The 16387-nt window shown below is 52.7% G+C and overlaps 1 protein-coding gene across 1 annotated transcript in view; it reads left to right on the forward strand.

Annotated features, from left to right (window-relative positions):
- Positions 1–16387, forward strand: part of PLXNA2 (plexin A2) — a 97991-nt gene that overhangs the window by 7926 nt on the left and 73678 nt on the right. The window contains exons 2-3 of the mRNA XM_065740377.1: positions 4596–5832; positions 6610–6792. Of these exons, the coding sequence (XP_065596449.1) occupies positions 4642–5832; positions 6610–6792 (1374 nt within the window). The 5' untranslated portion in view covers positions 4596–4641. The remainder of the gene's footprint in view (positions 1–4595; positions 5833–6609; positions 6793–16387) is intronic.

A 16387-nucleotide genomic window follows, 5' to 3' on the forward strand; every position in this document is an offset into this window, starting at 1 on the left:
GAGGCTGCTGTTAGGTTTTCAGGCATCTCAGAGCCTCATCAAAACCGTATGGAGCACCCAGTGTTGCTGCAGGAGGTGAGCTTTGTTCCCTAATGGTGCTGATGGAGCCGGTGCTGGTTGCTGCTCATGGCAGGCACTCACACTGAGGCACTCCAAGAGGGCTTTGATGGTCCCTGGAGGGTTCTCCAGCACTGGTGGCTCCCCCCGGGTCCACCTGCATGTGCAGATTGCTTACGTCAGGGCTATCTGTACTTCCAAATCCTCACAACGTCATGACAGTGTCTGAATGACAGTTTCATGCAGTTCTGCAGTGGGAATGCGAGCTCTGGAATTCCAGCTCTGGGATGCTGGCTCTGGGTGCAGCACTGAGCCCCCTCCTGGCTCCGATTGCATTGTGCCCAATGGCTCTGCCCGATTTAGGGCTGCCTGATGCAGCCCTGCCAGTGCAATAGGGGAACGGGGGTAGGTGCAGCCGTGGCCAGGGGCTGTGTAGGTCTGACTTGGTGCTTATTGCTCATAACCTGAAAATGTGGTCCCATTCTGAAGAGGCACTGAGCATCACCCCCCCTCTGGTGGGGACGTGCCCGATGTGTGCAGGCATTGCCGTGCTCGCAGTGACTGCAGCACTGCCAGCTGGGTGAAATCCATCGCTGTGCAGTTGGGGCTTCAGCACCGAAGAGCCTCATTTTAACAAATGTACCATTTCCTGGTTTACTTTGGTAACAGCACTGTGGCTACTGTGTAAATACATCTGGCTGCCCGGGGGGAGCGCGGGGATAACGAGCACTGCATTGGCACAGCCAAAGGAGCTCAGTTGCAGGATTTCTGTTTAATGGAGTGGCTGGGGACCCATTTAATGTGAAGCTGGGGCTCTCCATTTGCCTGTGGGGCACTTGGAGCGAGGCCAGCAGACGCTGCTGCCGAGTGCTTTCCTCCTGCAGCTCAGTGACCGCACTGTGATCTCCCCTCGTTGCTGTGCTGTCGTGTTCCCATGGAACAAAACCGCAGCCAGAGGTCACCTGGGGGAGCACTGGGCACTGACACCTTCTGTATTGCTTCGGGCAAAACGTTTAAGCGTTTAATCTGCTTGCACCTAAGGTCACCCTCCATTAAGTTCCATTTCGTTGGGAATAAAGTCCCTGAAATAATCAAACGGAGTTTCAACACAAAAGAGCTGCGATCTCCAAGTCCAACCCCAACCCATCTCACCGTGCCCACTGGCCGTGTCCCCGAGTGCCACATCTGCAGGGACGGTGACCCCCCCCCCCAACTCCCAGGGCATCCCACGATCACCCCCAGGGAATAATTTTTTCCTACAGTCCAACCTGACCCTCCCACGACACAACTTAAAGCCATTCCTTCTCATCCTAGAGGCCAGCAGGGGCTTACCCCGTGGGTTGGAGGGAGCTGTGCCTGTGTTCGCTTGTCACCGTTGTCAGGGGAGAGCGGCTCTGCTCTGCTGAACAATCTCTGCTCAGTTCATGAGCACAGACATGGAGAGGGGGATCGAGGCACTAACACAGCCCCTTACACACACTTTACTACAGCGGTTTGTGCCTGGTGACTCCCCTTTGATATCAGAGCATTTCCTTTGATTGAACACGAGTGCCTCTTGTGCAGGAGCACCATTCCCACTCTTGAGAGGGATGCAGAGCGCTCAGAGTACCGAGTTCAGGGCCAGGCAGTGAGGCTGGGGGAAGGCAGGGATGCTGCCAGCCCAGCTCCATGCTACTGTGCTTCTCCTCACCCCAGCACTGCTGGGATGTGCACTCAGGAGCGAGGTGGGGGGGAAGAGGTGGCTCATCCGGTATGCACTGTGTCAACAAGATCCCACGTCTGGACAATATGACCGAATTGGGTGCATAATTCATGCAATCGTGTTTGTTATCAGGGAAATGCCTTTTCACGGCTGGACTTCGCTCTTCCCCTCCTCTTCCTTGTCCTGGGGCTGGAGGAAGCAATAAGCACAATACTGTGCTTTGCCCTCTTAACTCTTTCCCTGTGGCTTTTGGGGGGGCTGTGAGCATTGGGGCTGCTGCCCAGTGGGGCAGGTTGTGCTGTAGGAACAGCTCGGTGTGTGTCTGCCCTGTTGTTTTGCTATCCCATTTGGGGGGACACCATGGTTAGCAGGGCTTTCCCTCGTGCTGTCTGCTGATGCACAGCCTGCTATTAGTGTTGGTAGGGTCAGAACCTTCTATAAGCAAACAGAAAGCACCAGGAGCCCTCGTCCCTGCTTTGTGTTAGGAAAATGCAATTACTCCACATCAAACTGTTTGGTCATTGCAGCTGGTGTCAAGCAAACAAATGATTGAGTGCTGCCTGGGCTGAAAGTGTGCGGGGCTACTGCACCAAATGTCCTCAATATTGGGTCCTCACAGGAGATAAATCACCGCAACGGCTTCAGTGGTTGGAAGTGTTTCCTAGGAACATCCCTGGTCAGCTCCAGGAGGGGTGAGAGCAGACGTGTGAGCTCTCCCTTGGCACAGAGAAGTGGGCAAATTCCACTTTTTTCTCTCTCCTTTTTTTTTCCTTGGATGGCAGAGATATATGGAGCCCATGTGTGGAAATAGGGATGGCTGCTGCCCCAGCAGATAGCAGCACCATGCAGGACAGCTGTCACACAGCACCAAAATTGTTCCTTTGAGCCCCCGTTTTCCATTAGAAAATCTTTTTTTTTTTTCCTTGCATTAATTTCCCCTTTTTCTCTCTCTTTTTTTTTTTAATTTCTTTCACGTGCATAAAATGCTGTTAATGACAAAGCATGGCACTGTGGTGAGTGACAGCTGCAATAAGCAGAGCACTGCTGCACCGAGACGGAATGAGCCCAGTTCCTTCCCCCCCTCGATGGGAACTGTGGCCATTTGAATAATAATATTATGGCCTCCATTAGGATGACAGTGGGGGAAAAAAAATCAGCTCAGACCTGTGATTATTCCTTCAATCTAATAATTATTTAAATACCAGATAACTCCTTTCAGCCTAATTGAGGCCTTTCAGCTGCTTGGGTTTATGTTGTGGCCGTGAATTTGCTCTCTGTTGTTTTTGTGTTGGGTTTTTTTTTTCTTTTACCTTGTGTTACTAATAGCTTCAGATTGCTTTTAAAGCCGTATTTCAGACTCACTTCCAAAGAAACCCAATGCCTCAGCAGAACGTGGCCGTGCTGTGCAGCGTGCAGTGGGGTCTCCTGGTGCTGTGCACGATTCCCTTTGCTTTGCTGAGCTCCCCGTGCATCCCAGGACCCCGAGCACCCCACAAAGGGAGCACTGCCCTCTCTGAGCTGGCAGAGGGGACCTGCTGCCACCAAAGGTGAAAACGAAGCTGGGAAGCAGAAGCAGCAGCCGGGGAAACGTATCCCTGAGCAGAATGAGAAACCCATTATCGCGCTCCTGCGCTGTCTTGTCAATGACACGGAGACGTGCAGCTCAGGGACAGAGCTCCTTTGTCACCTCTCACAACACCCGTCTCCAGCTCCCGGCGTTAACAAGCCTACAGAGCGGCCGCGTGCTGACACCCGCTTACGAGCGCGGTGTAGGTTTCCAGCAGCATGAATTATTTTAAATACCAAAACCGAGATCAGCATCAATCAAAGCGAGGGCTCTGACAGCTGCACGGGGCCGGGAGGAGCCCTCGTCCTGCAGGACAGGTGCCAGGAGGTGCCAGCACGGACACGGTGCTGTCTGCTGTGCTGTGCTGTGCTATAAATCACATTTATTACTGATTGCGTCCGTCCCTGACCTGCATGTGGTGGAGGAAGGTGGCTCATCATCTTCCTCGTCCCAGGGCGATGTGACCCCATGCTGGTGTGGGATGGGGGAGAACATCTGCTGAAAGGACAGAGTGGGATGGTTCCCCTTGTTTTCCAGCCTGGTGTGTGGAAGGAGTGCAGCGTTTGGGATAAAAGAGAACTCTGTGATCATTTTCTGAGTGCAGTTTGTTGAACACAGTTGTGGTGATGAGCGGGGCTGAGGTCTAGTTGGGGTCAGCAGCAGGTCTGGAGGTGTGAGCAGGGTGACACCAGGCAGGTCCATGGTAACTGTGAGGTCCTGCACCCCGTGCAGAGATGCTGGCCCTGGTGCCACCTGCACGGGCACTGCTGGCTCGGGGCAGTGGTAGTGGGGGCTGTAGGGCTTTGGGGTGTGTGCTTGGTGCACTTTTGCCTGCGTGAGACTTCCTCCTCAGGCTCTCATGTTTAATCATAGAGGGCCTAAAGGTAGAAGACACCTCTTATTTCCTCTGTTGCTTCCAACAACGTTCCCTGCAGGAGGCATCCTTTTAACCAAGCCCGCAGATTGATGGTTGTATGGGAACTGCAGGCTTTGTCTTGGCTGGGAGCTGATGATCCCCTCCCGTGGCAGAGTGGAGCACATTATAACAACCAAACACAGAACGCATTAACACGCAGGGGCTGAACCAAGTGGCACAACCTCAAACCTGCACGGTTTGCCAATAAGTTAGGAGACCTGCTTAATTCTTGTTGGGCTTAGGGATGTCCTCACTTTATCTCAAGGACTGCGTAATTAGAAAGTGTAATTTGAATGGTATCTGCAGGCACAACGGGTCTAATCCTTCGCTCTGTGCATTTCTTCTCTCCCCAGAACCATGTGAGGGACGTTGCTGGGGCACAGGTCGGCTGTTCCCAGGATGGATCGGAGGAGGACTTGCCCTCGGGCACTGCGCTCCGATGGCGATGGAGGGTCAGCAGCTCTGCTCTGCCTCCTCCTGGCATCTCTCTCCTGGAGCACGTCTGGCAGCTCCTCGTTCAGCACTTTCCACTCTGAGCACCGGGACTGGACTTTCAACCACCTGACGGTCCACCAGGGCACCGGGGCGGTTTACGTCGGAGCCATCAATAGGGTTTACAAGCTCTCGGGTAACTTAACCATTTTAGTGGCTCACAAAACAGGTCCCGAGGAGGACAACAAATCCTGCTACCCTCCCCTCATCGTGCAGCCCTGCAGCGAGGTGCTGACGCTCACCAACAACGTCAACAAGCTGCTGATCATCGACTACTCCGAGAACCGGCTGCTGGCCTGCGGCAGCCTGTACCAGGGGGTGTGCAAGCTGCTGCGCCTGGATGACCTGTTCATCCTGGTGGAGCCCTCGCACAAGAAGGAGCACTACCTCTCCAGTGTCAACAAGACAGGCACCATGTACGGCGTCATCGTGCGCTCCGAGGGCGAGGACGGGAAGCTCTTCATTGGCACGGCGGTGGATGGGAAGCAGGATTATTTCCCCACGCTCTCCAGCCGGAAGCTTCCCCGGGACCCGGAGTCGTCGGCGATGTTGGATTATGAGCTCCACAGTGACTTTGTCTCGTCCCTCATCAAAATCCCCTCAGACACCTTGGCTCTCATTTCGCACTTTGATATCTTCTACATCTACGGCTTCGCCAGTGGCAATTTCGTGTACTTTTTGACTGTCCAACCAGAGACCCCAGAGGGTGTTTCCAACTCCGCCAGTGACCTCTTCTACACGTCCCGCATCGTCCGGCTCTGCAAGGACGACCCCAAGTTCCACTCCTATGTCTCTCTGCCTTTCGGCTGTGTCAGGGGGGACACGGAGTACCGCCTGCTGCAGGCAGCCTACCTGTCAAAGCCAGGGGATGTGCTGGCCAAATCCCTCAATATCACAGCCCAGGAGGATGTCCTCTTTGCCATTTTCTCCAAGGGGCAGAAGCAGTACCATCAGCCGCCGGATGACTCCGCGCTCTGCGTCTTCCCAATTCGTGCTGTCAATGCCCAGATCAAGGACCGACTGCAGTCTTGCTACCAGGGGGAGGGCAACCTGGAGCTCAACTGGCTGCTGGGGAAGGATGTTCAGTGCACCAAAGCGGTGAGGATGCAGGCAGTTGGCTGTCACAGCCTTTGGTTTTAATGCATGGCCCTATGGGGATCAATCTTCCCATGCCTCCATTCCCCTAAATATGGAATGGATGCTGTAGTCCTTTCCCTCCTTAATCCCTATTGTTCTCGGACAGTCAATGAAGGCAGTGAAAGGAGGGATAGTGCTGAGGCAGGTGGATAAGGATAAAGGTGTGCTGCTTGCTGGCAGTGTTTGCTGTTCCCAACCTCAGGCTCTCACCTTTCCCACAGCAGGAGGCTGATATTAGCAAACGAACAAGATAAATACAAATGACAGTTGCATCTTTCCTGGTTTAATTCAGATGATTTCTCTAATCTTGATTCACATGCAGGTTGTTCTAGGGCTGACTTGAGAATCCCCAGGGCCTTCTTTTGCCAAGCATACTAAGTTTGGCTGCTGGGAGGAGATGAACGTGGGTTAAATGAAAGGAAAAAAGGAAAGCGAGAACACTTGCTTGCACATGGGAGAGTCATCCCTTCACAGCTGTGTCTAAGTGTTTGGCAATTCCTGAATGTCCCTTATGGAAAATCAGTGTGATGGTGCAGCCCCATGGCACCATCCTGATGCATGGGAGAAACCACCATAAAACCCTGAGTCTGCAGCCAGGTCAGCCCCTGCTGACCTCACATCCATGCAGACTCCATGTCCCCACCAACCCCACATCCCCACAGATCTCCTCTGCAGGAACCCAGGGCTGCCCCCTGCTTTGTGCTCCACTCACGGTTGCCCCAAATCTCTTCTTTCCAGCCTGTTCCGATTGATGACAATTTCTGTGGGCTGGACATCAACCAGCCCCTGGGTGGCTCAGTGCCAGTGGATGGCGTGACACTCTTTACCTCCAGCCGGGACCGGATGACTTCTGTCGCTTCGTACATCTACAATGGCTACAGCGTGGTGTTCGTGGGGACTAAAAATGGCAAAGTGAAGAAGGTGAGATAATTTCTGTGGCTTTGGAGAGGCGGGATCCGTTTCTCATCCACGTTACAGCCTGTTGTGGTTTCGTTTGGTTTTTCATATTATCATTCACTAAACTGTGGTGTGTCTGTGGGGGTGTTACAGAAGTTGTTGCAGCAGTAATGGGCTGCTGTGGTTAGAGGCAAAAGGATTTGGATCACAGTTTGTGAGCTGAAGTGGCCATCAGCACATCGTGGTGAGATGTCTCAGATGTGTCCTTTTATTTGAGAAAGTTTAAAGGAAACCTTGCAGGAGGTTGGAGTTTCACAATAATCCTTCTGCAGTTGGTGTGGTAGACCAAGCTCAAGAGGTTTTGGGCTTTGCTTTGGTGCTGGCAATGTTGGTGTTGGCAGCAGAATATTGGGCCAGGGTGTGAGTTAACTTGGCTGCTTTTGGAAATCAAGCCTCAGGGCAAGGCCCTCTTGCTTCTCTTTCTCTCCCCCAGACAGCTGGATGATGGATCCCTGGATGATAACATTCCTCACCCTTTGCATCACAAAAGCTGGGGCTCTTGCCCCAAGCTAAGAAAATCTGCCCTGTTTCTTTCCTCTCCCAGCAGTAGAGGCTGGGGGTTGCTGGGGGTGCTCTAAGATTCTGGAGTCCAACCTGCTGAGTGTGAGATCCTTCAAACGAACCTAAGATGTCAATGACACCATTTGTTGAACCTGCTAAGTGCAGACTCTGCTTCTCCATGCCAGGGAAAGAGTTAACAAATGTAATCAACAGCAGGTTGTTAATTTTTTGTGTCCTTAAACAGCAGGGAATTTCTTCCTCATCTATCCAGGAAGATACAAGGACAGGCAGATACTACACTTGAATGTCTGCATCATTTTAATTACATCAGTTCATTAATATTCATTCGGCACTTTACAAGTGCTGAGCAGCAGTAAATTAGGACTCTCCCTGGTGCCTCTCAATGCAGTGAGGAAATCTGGAGCATGGGAGCATGAGCAGAGCCCTTCTTCCCCTGCCCAACCTGATGCCATGCAGAACATGGGGCTCATTCTGGTCTGGATGGAGAAAGAATCTTCAGCATATTGCAAATAATGCATCTGCTGCTGAGATGCCAGCAAGCCCTGTTGGCCATGGCATGGTTTCTGGCCATTGCTGGGTGTTTGCTGACCGTTGTTGAGTGGTTGCTTGCCATGGTTGGGTGGTTGTTGGCCATGGTTGGGTGGTTGATGATCACTGTTGAGTGGCTGTTGGTCATTCTTGGGTGGTTGCTGACCATTGCTGGGTTGGGTGCTGGACATTTGGTGTTTTGGGCAGCAGGGGAGGTGGCTCGTATAGGGGGAGTTGAAGCAACCAGCTTGTGCCTGCACACAAAGCATTTACCGTAGCGTGGCATTAATTATGTAGGATTACAGAAGAAGCATTTTCTACAGCACAGTTAATTCCTTTTGCTTGTCTGCACTGAAGCCCACTCAAACACCCACTTTTTGATGCAGTTAGTCTATTCATGCCCATCCACTTTACTCCTGTGGGCAGGAGGGAAGCTGAGGAGTGATGCAGGAATGACCCAAGCTTTACCTGTGCTTTGAGCCAGTGCTAAGCAGGGACTGAAAAAATGAATTCAAGTCTCCAGCAGGTCCCTTCCACACATCCACTGCAGTCAGCCTTTGGTGGCATATGCCAAGAGCCCTTCTCAGCACGTCTCAGCTGCTGGGACCCTGCTATATTCTGAGCTGGAGCCCTGCCCTGTGCTGCTGGGAATGTTCTATATCTTGCAGTCCTGTCTGCACCTCTAGTAAATCCATTCCCTTTTGGCATATGGAGTTATCTTTACGTATGAAGCGTGGGAAGTGGCTTTGCCCCAAAACAGCGCTGCCGCGGAGGTGTTTTGGATCCAGAGAAGTTGGTTTGTTGTCTGCAGGGCTGAGCGTGGTCCCAGAGCCGCCGCATCACTCAGCGAGCACGCAGCGTGCTGAGGGCTGTGAAAGTTTCTGTCTCTCTCCTTCCCCACATGTGAAATGAGGACAGTAAAGATGTGCACCTCTGTAAGTGCCAGAGATGCCCAGATAAATGCCTCTTCTCCTCGCCGCACCGCCCTGCCTCTCTACCTACGCACCGAACGCTGAACGCTGCTCGCATCTATTCCCTCTCCCACTGCTGTTGATTTACTTTGGAAGCAAGCTGGTGGCTCAGCCTGGGATTTCAAAGAAGAGGCTTTTATGTAGCTGCAGGGAAGAAGTCAGGGAGCCAGCTCTGAAATCTTTCAGATTTGCCTGTGCTTTGCCTGCGAGAGTTCATTACCGAAAATATCCCCTTATCTCACTGATGTCCTTCCCATCAGCCATTCTAACAGGCTGCTGCAGCCTGTCCTCCCAGGGAGCTGGATGCTGAAGGTCTCCAGGTCCCTGCCAACCCAGGGCCACTTCGCTCCCATCTCTGCCCCTTTCCCTGTGTCCTGCTGCCCCTCTGCATCCCTCTCTGCCCAGCAGGGCTGTACCCGAGATGTGGACTGTCAGCAGCTCACACAGCGTGGAACGGAGCATGCACCCCTCTGCCCTTTGCTGCTGCCTAAGGGAAAAGGGTGAGTCGATAGATCCATTCTGCATGGAAACACTGAGCTGGAGGAGGGATGTTCTCACACAGCACTGGCTCAACCATCCTGACTGCCTTGGGTAGAGGACTTTTGGTGCTGTTTGGGGCTGCAACGTGCACGCACGTCCCCACAGTGCATGGGAGGTGATGGGGCAGCCCTGCTCCCTGGCAGCCCTCTGGCTTTGAGAATAGCTGCAAATTACTGCAGCAGTTATCTCTAAGTGGTGAAAAGCCAGCGTGCTGATAGTGCTGTGACCTTCGGATAAGGTGGGTACGTGAGGTCCTGTTCCCTACAGGTCTGGTTCTCCTGCAAGGTCTCAGTGCCCTTACTGGGGTAAACAGTATCGTATCGAGACATAACCACTCAGATTAGTGACTTCCTGCATTCATGCAATTTTCATCGAGGAAAATTAGAGGAGACATTAATACAACAGTTAACAGCAACTAAGTGCTGGGGGGGGATGTGTTGGCTTGCTTGTTCTGTTTACGGGCTTCATACAATTCCATCAATATTGATGTGTGATGCCTTTGATTTTGACACTAATCATTGCTATGAATTAAATTTGCAGCCATATAATTAGGACTGCTATTAATAGGGCCTCAAGCTAAGCACTGCTGTGCTAGTTGTCTTTTTCCTGATGGAAAACGGTGTCCGTGGAACTCAGCTAATGTGCTCTGCCTGGTGGATGATGGAGCTGATGTGGAAATTGCACTCGTTGCAATTAGGGGGGCATAGGCACGGGAAGGGCAGACTCAGGGGTTTCCTGAGAACCGTGCTGGAGTTGCTCCAAAACTTTGAGTTTGCCCTTTTTCTCTTAGAGTGGGAGGGAGCAGGACTGCAGGATGAGAGTCACCCTCCGTTTCCAGGGCTGAAAGGCTATTGCAAGCCTGGTTGCTATTCTAGCTGCCCTTGTGCAAATCTGTCCCTTTGTTTCTCTCCCCCCAGTGCTGTTTGGCTCCATGGCAGCAGGCACAGCGCAGCGGCCGGGCTGCCAGCACGGCTCTCTGCTAAAATCAATCTTGTCTTTCATCCCGAGAGGTGTGCTTCTTATTAGATCTAATAAATCAGTGAAGTGCCCTTCATTCAGCTTGTCAATGGAGGGCATTGTTTGTGATCAAGAAGAAATAAATGTCTCTTCTATGTCTGACCGTGCACAGTCCAAGCGCTGTTTTACTGTTTTGCCATCGCGCCGTCTGTGCCTGTGCCAGGAAGAGTGCTCTTCCTGCAGTGCCCTGGAGCATCTCTGTGCCTCTTGGGCTGAGTGTGCACGTGGGGAAAGGCAGCTTTTATCCCAGCACTGACCCTCTCTGAGGCTTGGATCTGCTGGGAGGTTTGGGATGCACTGGGCTGCAGCTGTCCAGGCTGGGTCTGAGTGCTGCTCTCGGTACTCAGAGGTCACTCCCACGAAGCAAAGCTCTGCCTTGTGCAGCCAGAATTCAGGAGTGGAGTGCTTGCTGAGTTTGGAGGTGAAGGGGACAGTGACAAACAGATGTCAGCTGCAGTCCTGCAGTCCTGAAACACCCCATCCCCACTGCGTTGCTCTCGTGCGTGGCTTGCACTATGCATGGTCACCTGCCAGGAGCAGGGTGGGATCTGTCAGGAGGAAAGGTGCTGTAGGAAGATGTCGTGCTGTGATTCGTTGTGTTTCCTTGCAGCACACACAAAGTGCATGTTGCTGGCTGCCTGGTGCTCAGCAGACCCCTACAGGGTGCTGATAGCTGCTGGGGCAGACTTCTGAGTGCATTGTGGTGTCTTGGTGTGCAAGGGTTTTATTCAGCTTGGCTGCTTTAATTTCTTCCATTTGTGGCAATCGAGCAGATCTTCCCCAATGAAACACACGCCTGAACCTGTCCTTATCTGACTTCATTCCTTATCTCATCCTTCGGTTTATCTTTAATTATCGTCCCTACGTGTATTTTGGAGCACTTCAGGCCAAACAGTTGCAGCAGTGTGCAGAGGAGCCAAGAGGCCGTGGGGCTGTTCAGCCCACAGACCCCACAGCAGCAGTGGCAGCAGCTGCTCAGTGTCGCCCCGTGTCCCTGCGGAGGATGGAGCAGCTCAGGAATGTCCCCATTGCCCCTTGAAGGTACTGAATTGGCTCCTCTTCTCCCAGCATCGCTCCTCCAGTTCTGTAATCCGTTGCCTGGCAGAGGAAAACGAAAGAAAGGAGAATTTTGGATGTGTTTTAGAGCTGCTGGAGAGCTGAGGGGCAGGTGTTTGGGAGCTGCTATGTGAAATGGAGCCAGGTGGGCTCGGAGGCGGTTTTAATCCATTCCTTGGCTCACGAGGTGGTGATGAGACTGCTTCTTACCAGGTTCGGGCACCTTGAAAAATCAGCTTGAAATGTAGAGTGCAACAACGGCGTTTGATTCGTTTCCCGGCAGAGTGGGGTCACAGAGCAGTGTGTAAGGGGGCTCGGGGGGGTTCTGCTCATCAGTGGTTTGGTCCCAGCCCTCACCAATGGCCCTGGGCACCACGAGAGCAGGGTGAGCCTCCATCCCTGCACTTCGGGACCCATACAGTCACCACGAAGCTCTTCCACTTGCGCACTCACATTTTTTTGTTATCTTGAACTTATTTAGAAGATAATGAGCCCCCACACCTTGCACAGGAGGAAGCCTTATCTCCTTGATGAGGATGAAGTGAGGCAGAAGTTATTCCTCCTCTGGTTTGTGCTGGAGGCAGAGCAGCATTTTCGCATGGTTCAGTAATGTTTTTTTTTGGTGTGTTTTTTTTGTGTGTGAAAAACATCAGGAAATGCCAAACCGCTCTGTGAATTCATGGTGGTTTTTCTGCCTGCTCCTTGCTTCCCTCTGGGTGTGAACCTGGAGAAGTTGCTGTGCTCTGGACATGTTCTTGGCAAGGCTGGGATTCTGCCTCTGTATGTGTGAGTGAGTGTGTTGTGGTCTCCTTGGGGGTATGTGTTGCTCTGCAGGCTTTTAAGATCCTCACTGGGGTCAAACAGTGCGAGTTTGGGTCCATTTGTAGCATCCTAAATCCCCGTGTGGCAGGAAATGCTGTGAGATGACCACGCTGCTCTGCTTCTATAAATGCCTCCTCGGGGCAGAAAGAGCAAAAATGGAAAACAGAAACATACAGAGAGAAATGGAAGGTGCTCTGGGGCTGTGCTTCGGGGCTGTCCCCCACACAGCCCTCCCTCAGTGCGTTCTTCAGCTGCACCATGAGCTTTACCACCCATTGCTGCTCCTGCTGCTTCTTGCTGCTGCCCAGGGCAGTGACACTGTTAGTGAGGCTGTAAAATACGATGCAGTTTGCAAAGACAAATCCATCACTGGGACATCTGCTGATATTTATGGGAGTGCCAGGCAGGCGTGGCTGGGATGCAGCCTGTCCCTACCTTAGCAGGAGCCCTTTATGCCTGCAGCGATGCGTGCTCTGCCCACCTCCCTTCCTTCTCCTTGCTGCTGCAGGGCTGCACGGAAGGGCAGGTGCCTGTGTGCCTCAGGTGTGCAAAGTGCAACGAGCAGCAGTGATTGCAAATGTCTTCTGCAGGACCCACACCTCCACCACCTCCTCCTGGTCACTCCTTGCCCATCGGTTCCACATCTTTGCATCGCACAGATGAAAGTGACGTGCATTTAAAATGGATGTGTGCATGGCACAGCCTACTTATTATACAGTGTGGGGTTTTTTTTGGTGGTTTTTTCATTCTTTTTTTTTTTTTTTTAATGTGTGGTAAGCTGCTAAATTATTTATCATGTGCTGGGCTTTAATCTCCTAAACCTGCCTGCAGGCCTTGTGCTCTGCAGCCTGAGCATCCTGCAAAGCTCAGGTTGGGCAGCTCAGAGCTGCAGTGGGTGCAGGTGCTCATGGCTCACCCCAGCATGGCTTTAGCACTGGGAATTTGGTCTTGGTGCTGGGAAGTACGAAGAAGAATCTGGAGGGTGCGAGCTGAGGGACAGATAGAGCTATGGGGAGTGGGAAGTGGGGAGGGGAGGGCTGCTTGGCTGGGGGTGTTCTGGATGGGAACCTCCGATCAGAGGCACAATCCAGGCCCTGCAGAGCCACGTGCTGTTCCTCGAGGAGCATTAAAGCACAGCTGATGCCTGCTGGAACGCATCGATAAAGCACTCTTTTTAGAATCATTTCTGCTTCTCTTGCACAAACGTGCTATTTCTTGTTTGGATGTGCAGCTTTCTTCGTTCGCTTTTATTATTAGGGACATTTACATGAAAACAGCGTGTTTTGCTCTCACAGCATATTCCCCCCTCACAGCTGTGCTCCTCAGCCCCTGCAGTCTGTGCCTTCCCTCAAAGTGGGGCTGAACTGGGGCACCCAAACAGGGCTTGGGCACGGCACTGGGATTCCTCACCAGTCTGAATTCAGCCTGGTCGATGGCTTCCCTGTAGGTTTAGTGAATTTTCCTTTGCCACTCAGCCATCATAGGATGCAGCGCTGCAGTGGACGGCTGCAGCCTCCCACCTAGAACCTTATGCCTGGTGTCTCATCACCCCAAAGACCCCCCAGCTTGTGAGAGGGGTCTAGCCCCACTGCCCTGTGCTTCTAGAGGCTATGGCTGCTGCTTCATGGAAGCAAATGATTGGGTAGAAGTGAAATTCCAGCTTGCTGCTTTGCTCCCCTCTGACCTCACTGTGTTTCTTCCTGCTGACCCCTGAATATCAGCACTGACCTTTGGTACTGAGGGGGGAGGAGGGCAGGCAGAGGAAGAGGAGCGGGGGTGTTGGCTGCTTTTGGGGGCAGGGAGGTAAAACTGAAACCAAGTGATGGATGGGGATGGGCTGTGCTGGAGATGGGCTGAGTGCTGTGCTGCTGCTCCATCACAGTGCCTGCTTTCAGTGCTTTGCTGGAACGCTTAGTTTCCTGAACACAAAATGCAGGCAGGCAGCTGAGCTCCTGTAGCTCATCCCCAGCACCTTACACTGACTCTTACTGTCCTGCTGACTGCCCCTGCCCTGCAGGGATGGGGCAGAACCACTGTGGACTGCTGCTGGTGTGGAGCAATAGCTCAGATGCAGCCAGGCACAGCGTGATGCTCGTGGGTGTTCATGGCAGCTCCTGCTCCATGTCTGCTCTGGCAGCAGGCTCTGATGGGCTGTGGTGTTCTGTACCACCCAGACTGGCTGAGCTCTGCAGAGCATCTCGGGCCATCCCCCATGGCAGCAGGACCGAAGGCTGTTAACTTGTGCTGAAAGGTTTAACACGAGGCAGACACAGAGAGGGAATCAGAGAAAACGTTGGCTGTTCCCTTCCTGCCTTGTAGGAAAGCATGGCAGCTTTCAATTTCTTCTTGCTGTTCCCTCTGGTAAACCCCTGAGTTCACGTTCTGGCTGAGGCAGAGTTGGGTATTTCAGATGCAGAAAATGAGCAGCTTTTGCCACTGTGCCACAAAGCTCTGCACAGTGGCCTGGGTGCCGTGCTGCCTGCAGCCCACCCTTGCTTTGCACAGCTCAGCCCCAGCATCGCAGCATCGCAGCCTGTGGTCCCACATCACTGTGCATTGCACTTTTCCCCTGCAGAGCCCTGGGAGCTGCATTGTGTTGGTGTGCAGGCCGCTGCTGGGATGGATGTGCAGTCTGGGAGTGCTCAATATCCCCCTGACAGGTAGAGCCCCCGCAATGGGACGCTGCCACATCCATCACCCAGCAGCGCAGGTGCGGCCGTGGCCCCCCCACCCTCACAAAGGCACTGTGTGAAGGAGGATGCAGTAAATGTCTGCCTCTCGCAGATTTATTCCTTCATTAGGTATTTAAATACATTCTGCTGTATAAGATGCTTCTGTGAGGCTGCTGCTTTTTTTCTCCAGTGGAATAAATATAAAGCACTCCTCCTGGCTCCTGCTGCTGCCGTGGGGGTTGGGGTTCGTGGCTCAGTGGCTCAGACCCGAGACCCCACAGGGCACCTGGCCCCTCTCTTCAGGCCTCACCCCATCCCTGTGCTCAGCATTTTGGGCACTTGCAGCAAAGTAAATGCTCCAAACCCAGCAGTCACTGAACCAAACAGCCCAGGGAGGAGCAGGGAAGCTAAAATTAGCAGACATGCCCCAGGCAGAGGGCCACCTGGGGCTTCGTTTAGTTTCACACCACCTTTCATCTCTTTTATTTATAATTTGGGGCCGACTGATGGGTTTAGTTCACTCCTCTGCAGGAGGATAGCACTGCTGGCTTGGCTGGGCACAGTCCCCATTACCCATCACTGCCCACCCAGCCCATGCTGTTGGGCAGCTGGACTGAGTCTGGTTGTTCTAAGCTCTGAACACTTAAAATGTAAGGGGAGTTTTGAGCTTATGAGTCTGGCAGTGACGCCCTGATGCGTGAAAGGCTTCAAATACAAAGGTACCTGTGCCCTTGTAACACTGCCAACTTGGGTTTGCTGGCAGAAGGACGTTACACCTACACATAGGGATGGTTTTCAAGAGGTGATTTTCCTGCTATGTATCACCTATGAGACTCTCCCCCTCTCTGTGCTGAGGGTGGGTTTTGCAGTCATTCTGCCCAGAAGATGAGCCCTGCCCTAGTGCTGGGGTGGTCCACTGCAGGGCAGCAGGAGCTCAGCTCCGGGCTGTTCCCAGCTCTCAGCCCTGTGCCAGCTCCGCTGCGTGCCCATGGTTGTCCTGAAAATCAACAAAATCCCATTCAGTCCTGGTCAGCGGGGCAGTTTTTGGGTGTTTTCCAGCAGAGTGAAAACTGGAGAGGATTTGAATCGATGGGTATGAGGTTCGAGTGCCTCAGCAGCAGCCCAAGCAGAGTCCAGGTCTCATCACACAGCCCCAAGGCTTTGGGCATTGGGGTCAGGATTTCATGTTTCCCTTGGGAATGGCTCCCTGCATGAAATATTCATCTTAACCTGGGGCGTGTTTTAAAAGCCTGCTACCTTCCACTGCACCATTGTTCTTCCCGACCGCGTCTCAGGCTAAATTAAGACTTTCTTAGAAATGCACAGGTTAAAAGTTTAAAAGCTTAAGGTTTCATTCATAATTCACGTGTCAATGAGGCTCTGATTCCTCTCGGGGAAGCAGCCTCCTCTTTGTGATGCACGTTGGGTCAC

Source organism: Cyrtonyx montezumae, unplaced genomic scaffold (genome assembly GCF_038088225.1).
Source record: "Cyrtonyx montezumae isolate F1298 unplaced genomic scaffold, pur_monq_1.0 scaffold_26, whole genome shotgun sequence".
In the NCBI taxonomy this organism is placed as follows: Eukaryota; Metazoa; Chordata; class Aves; order Galliformes; family Odontophoridae; genus Cyrtonyx; species Cyrtonyx montezumae.